At 39.9% G+C, this 6,451-nt stretch overlaps 1 protein-coding gene across 1 annotated transcript; it reads left to right on the plus strand.

Annotated features, from left to right (window-relative positions):
- The first annotated feature begins 424 nt into the window (after positions 1–424).
- On the plus strand, positions 425–5,402 carry LOC113080873 (protein phosphatase 1 regulatory subunit 29-like). Its single transcript, XM_026252924.1, has one exon. The coding sequence runs from the start codon at positions 739–741 to the stop codon at positions 3,532–3,534; it is 2,796 nt and encodes a 931-aa protein (XP_026108709.1). The 5' UTR covers positions 425–738; the 3' UTR covers positions 3,535–5,402.
- Positions 5,403–6,451: the final 1,049 nt, after the last annotated feature.

Consider the following 6,451-nt stretch of genomic DNA (forward strand, 5'->3'; position numbering starts at 1 on the left):
CTGTGCTACCAAGATGTTATGCATTTTTAACCAAGGAAACCAACTTCGTTTTTTTTCCTCCAAAAGATTGACATGTAGAATTGTGTTGTTTGGATAATGGAAATCCTAAATGAATCCTCAGAGGCACTGTAATACCTCAGTGACTTACAAAGACTAATGGCTGTTTTACAGTCTGGTCCCTAATTATGCTGTCATTTATGCTTTCTTTTAGAACAGATTTGAGCCTTTATTGTTTAGTTGTACCAACATGGTTTTCTATAATCAAACACTGTTGACTTAAACTAGCACAGAAAAGACAAAGTTTCATGGCTTTAGAAATTTGAATGCATAAATGGTCTTCTAAACCTGGTTTTGTTTATAATTAAAGCATAATCATTAATGTTTTCAATTTTTTCTCCCCACCTTTTGTCTCTTGTACAGATCCAAAACTGACAGATTGAAAGCATTGCTCAGTGATTCAAAAGGAGAGCGTTCAAGAAGTTAAAAGACCATGAATTACAGCTGTGGCAAGCGACACTATAAACCTATAATACGGACCACGTAAAAGGAGGACTATGTTTGGCATTATGGTCCCTGAACAGCTGTGATTGCCCTCAAGACACTTTTTTTTGCCCCCTAGATCTTGTGTCTTCGTAATCCTATTGGTCGTCCATCTCCCGTGATCATCGTTCTTATTTTGAACCCTAACTTCTTTCATTGCCCACCTTGATCAAAACAAATCCAGTTTTTTGCTACAAAATGGCCTGCAGGTTCAGCTTATCTTGTGCTTTTCCACACTGCTTTCTCATCCTCTATCTCCCTATTTTTCTCCTCCTCCATGCACCTTCGTTTGTCAGGGGTGACTGCTGGCTAATTGAGGGGGATAAAGGTTATGTGTGGCTGGCAATCTGCAGTCAGAACCAGCCTCCATATGAGACAATCCCACAGCATATTAATAACACCGTCCATGACTTACGGCTGAATGAGAACAAGCTCAAAGCAATTTTTTTCAGCTCCCTCAGCCGATTCACCAACCTTACTGACCTCAACCTTACCAAGAATGAAATCTCCTACATTGAGGATGGTGCCTTCACAGGACAGGCCAATCTACAGGTCTTGCAGTTGGGATATAACAAGCTAACCAACCTCACTGAAGGGATGCTGCGAGGGTTGGGTCGAATGCAGTGCCTGTATTTGCAGCATAACCTTATTGAGGTAATTGCAACTAATGCCTTCTGGGAGTGCCCAAGCCTTAGCAGTCTTGATCTTTCCTCTAATAAATTAACAAGGCTGGATTCATCAACTTTCATTGTTTTGGGTGGACGGCTAATAGTGTGTGAACTGGCTGGAAATCCTTTCCATTGTGGCTGTGAGTTGTACGGCTTCCTTATTTGGCTAGAGGCATTTGATAATGTCACTCACACCTATGACAGGCTCCAGTGTGAAACTCCAAAAGAACTTTTTGGCTACCCTCTCCTAAATCCTAGAGGTAATCAGGGAAGAAATGCTCGTTCTATCCTGTCATCCATGTGTAATAATGGAGTGACTGTTGGTGGCATAACAGCCCTGCCTCCTGACCTAGACTCTTCTGGGATGGGGATAGATATTTATGATCAGATGGGACCTTATCACCAGCCCACAGCTTCATCAACCACAGACCAAACATACAGCCCCACCATTAAGTTACAAACGGTCTCCCTCTCCTCTGCATCCCTCTTGGTTCAAATACCCAAGCCCTACAGTAAGATGTATATTCTAGTGCAGTATAACCTCACCTATGTATCAGAGGTCATGAACTTAAGGAACAAGAAAGAGATTGTTAGACTAAACAACCTAAAGCCCCACACAAATTACACCTTTTGTGTTGCCTCCATTCGCAATTCCCAGCGGTACAATCACACTTGTCTGTATTTTGCAACTCAGGCTCCAGGACCTGATAACTTGCGAGCAACCCCTTCTACCACCACCCATTACATTATGACCATTCTAGGCTGCCTGTTTGGGATGGTCATTGTGTTGGGCTTGGTGTACTACTGCTTACGTAGACGTCGAATGCACGAGGAAAAGGAAAAGTCTATTAGTGTTAAGAAAACTATCTTAGAGATGCGCTATGGGCCAGAAGCAGCTGCTGCAGCAGCCAAGGATCCTACGGCCTTGCAGAAACTCCATGACCAGTCCCATCATCAACACCACCATGGCAAGTTGTCACAGTCAGCATCCTCTAGCTTGGGCATCCTTCATAGTTCAGCCAACACCACCTCTTCTCGACTTTCTTCCCTTCCACAAGTGGAGAAGATGGCTACAGCTTTTTCAGAAGCCATGGGCGCCAATAAGGGAAACTACATGGATGTAAGAATGTCAGCAGGAGGAGAGGAGCGAGTAAGAGATGGAGTTGTAACAAGGCTAGGGGATGAAATCACAAGGGATGAAAATGGGTTCAATGGAGGAGATGAATCTGATGATGATGGCCGAGATTCAACATCGGAGATCTCCACTATTGCCAAGGAAGTGGACAAGGTAAATCAGATTATCAATAACTGCATTGATGCGCTCAAACTAGACTCTGTAGCCGTTGTGGCAGCAGCTGCGGCCACTGCAACTACAGCGGATAACACTTCCTCTCCACCACCTCCTAGTGTCCCTTCATTAGCCAGGGGGCTAATTCCACTTTCCCCTACCATCACAGAGACATGCCAGATCATGTCGTCCCCTAAAATCCGTCCTCTACCTCCTGTTCCTCTTGTTTTGCCCCTTTCTGAGCGGCCCGGCATCAGCGGAGGTGGGTTTCTTTCCCCTCCCTACAGGGACCCACCCCCAGCTACAGCATCACGGCCATTGCAGAGACAACTTAGTGCAGATGCTGCAGTTGTTCCTATAAACTCTGTTAAAAATCGCTGCAGCGTTTCTTCCGGTGGCTCTGTCAAAAGCGCTCGGATTTTCAATCTGGACATCCCTGACCCTCGAAGCACAGAGCCATGCAAGTATCCTGAGAAAGGCAGCCCTGTTCGGTGCGGGGAGCCACTGGAGAGGCTGCCCTTAATAGGGGTTCATGGAGTCAGTAATGGCAGAGGAGATGGTGGCAGCGGGGGTGGAGGGGGAGCCGGTGGTGGCAGTGGTGGTTCGGGTGGGTGTGGTGTTGTGGTTGGAGGCGGGGGTAGCACAGCTCAGCAGCACCACTTGGAGGTGCACCCAGACTACCACTGCTCAGAGCACCGACACTCCTTCCCCGCCCTCTACTATGAGGGTGCCACTGACTCCCCTGCCCAGAAAGTCTCCTTTCTAAAGCCTCTCACTCGCACCAAGAAGGACACTGCCTATTCACAGCTTTCTCCCCGCCACCACAATTACTCAGGGTATTCTTCTAGCCCTGAGTACTCCTCTGAGAGCACGCTTAAAATCTGGGAGCGCTTCCGTCCATACAAGAAAAGCCCCCGTGAGGAGGCCTACATAGCCGCTGGTCATGCTCTTCGAAAGAAAGTGCAGTTTGCAAAGGATGAGGATCTCCATGACATTCTGGACTACTGGAAGGGGGTGTCAGCACAGCAGAAACTGTGATACTTGTGAGAGACGTGACAGCAGGAGGAGAGGTTGTGGAGAACAGAACCGATGACTCTTGAGACAGCTCGGCCGGCTCCATCAGCAGGTGCTTTGGTCCCTATAGGCCACCACAGAGACAAGTGTTCTGAAAGAGACAGAATTAAGCAGGTGTTTGTTTGTTTATTTGTTTTATTTGACAAAATTGAAAACATAATACAAAAAAGTCCTCAAAGACATAACACATTTCCAACTGTCAAGGATAAAATACACAAAAAGCATTCGGCTTATTTCCATTTATGTCTTCTGTATTAAAATAAAATAATAAAAATAAAATAAAATAAATATTGGACAAATAAATCATAAATGGAATGCTATCCACATCAAGTTCAGAAACTTACCACACAAACTTCAAAACATCAGTGATAAAACAACCATTTTTTTACTTTCCTTCGAAAAAACTGTCAACTTGTAAAGTTTGAGTACACCCAGGTAATTTATTTCAAGCTAGTATATAAAAATTATTATTTATTTTTTTACCATTTCACTCTCAAACCTACAAGGATATATATCATTACTGCTCCCCATTTTAGAATGACAGTGAACCTCTCTTACAAATACATAATATTCCAACAGATACTTTGGAACAATTTTCTTTAAAATCTTAAACACCATCACCAATTATTTATTTATTTTTTAAGTTACCCTCTTTTAGACTTAAAAAAAAAACTAACAAATTTTCCTATAATGTTCATCTCGCAAATGCATCAGTGGATGTTCTTTCAAAATAACCCTACACAACTTATTTTGAGCAGTCTGCAATTTATTTTTAATTTCTTTGAAATACTGCTATACCACAAAACTGCATCATAATCAAAGTTTGACTGCACTAATGCACCAGCCAACATTTTTTACATTTCAGTATATAAGAAAGCCGCCTTTTTGTTTTTTTTTTATTTAATTACAAATTTTTGATTTTCTAATTTCTCCTGTCAAATTACTGTCCAAAGCACAAACCAGATATTTTACTTCTCATTTAGGTGTAATAATTTGATTTTCAACCTTTACTTCTAATCTAAGCAGTCGAGCCAAATAATAAAACTTTAGCTTTCCCCAAATGTAAAGAAAGTTTATTATGGCAAAACCATTTGGAGACCTCTTCAGTCTCTCTACTTAATTTATTTTCAATAGTTTCCTTCCTCTCATGAAACACAATTCTAACTACATCATCTGCATATAATAAAAGCTTATTTGAGTAGGCCATTTTAAAATAATTAATATATAATAATTAAAAAGTAAAGGACCTAATACACTCCCTTGCTTTACCCCGTAATGAAATGGTCAGACATTCTGAAAACACCACATTTAAATCTACTATTTGACACCTATTTTCAAGGTAAGATGTAATCTTAAAAAAAAAAAAAGTAAGGATAAAAAAAGCAGAATACTGTGATCGACTGTATTAAATGCTTTTTGTGGATCTAACAGTCCCACCCCACTTAACTTCCTTTTATACTTTTCTTTTCTTATATAACCTGTTAAATATAAAATAGTTTTCTCCTTAAACCAGATTGAAACTCATACAATATATTATGTTTAGAAGATAGTGTTCAATTTGCTAAAACATTTTTTATTTTATTTACCTTTTGATGATGCACTCAAAATTGACACCAGCCTATAATTATAACGCTCAAACCTACTATCTTTCTTTAAAAGGGAAATAAGTATTGCTTGCTTTAATTAATCAGGAACCTTACCTTGACAAATTGAAAAATGTATAATATGGGTAACCATTGGAGTAAAAAATAATTTTTTTTCTGAATTCTTAAGAAACTTCACTGGAATATTATCTAACCCTTTTGCTTTACTAATTTTATAGGGATACTCCACCCCGATATTAAAATTTTGTCATTAATCACTTACCCGCATGTTGTTCCAAACCCATAAAAGCTTAGTTCGTCTTCGGAACTCATTTTAAGATATTTTGGATGAAAACTGGGAGGCTTGTGACCATCCCATAGACTGCCAAGTAAAATACACTATCAAGGTCCAGAAAAGTATGAAAAGCATAGTCAGAGTAGTCCATCTACCATCAGGGATTCAACTGTAATGTTATGAAGTGACAAGTATACTTTTTGTATGCGAATTAAACTAAAATAACAACTCTATTCAATTTGGAGAATCTGAGCAGTACACAGGCAGCTTATGCCCTTTTGTGTCAGCCACTCTGTACTGATTCACTGTTTTATTTCAAATCAAAGGTAAATATACATAGAAAACATATCCTTGTGGCATAGCTGACAAAAAAAAGAGCGTAAGCTTCCTGTACTGCTTAGATTCTCCAAAATGGCACTATGCTGATGTGGAGACACAAAGGAGACAAATTGTTTAATAAAGTTGTTATTTTTGTTTTATTCGTATACAAAAAGTATTGTCGTCACTTCATGATGTTACGGATGAACCACTGATAGCAGATGAACTATACTTTTCTGGCCCTTGACAGTGTATTTTACTTGGCAGGCTATAGGACAGTCTCAAGCCTCCCCGTTTTCATCCAAAATATCTTATTGTGTTCGGAAGACGAACTAAGCTTTTACAGGATTGGAACGACATGAGGGTAAGTGATTAATGCCAAAATGTTATTTTTGGGGTGGAGTATCCCTTTAAGATTATTTTCTTAAAAATTTTACTCTCCACTTATTTTAGTAAACAAAAATCCTCCTGGCGTAACACCGCATCAAGTATAAAACTCCTTCACTAATTTATCATTAAATATACCAATTTGTGCTGGAAGCTCATTTACCATTTTTTCTGCAACCATTGTAAAAATTCCATGAAAATGATTTGCTACCTTTATCTGATCAGATTTCAATCTTCCCATTTACTTTAAAGCTAATTTTAGAAAATTGTATCTTAGTCTTTTCTAGGTACCCTAAAT

This window comes from Carassius auratus, unplaced genomic scaffold (genome assembly GCF_003368295.1).
Source record: "Carassius auratus strain Wakin unplaced genomic scaffold, ASM336829v1 scaf_tig00032374, whole genome shotgun sequence".
In the NCBI taxonomy this organism is placed as follows: domain Eukaryota; kingdom Metazoa; phylum Chordata; class Actinopteri; order Cypriniformes; family Cyprinidae; genus Carassius; species Carassius auratus.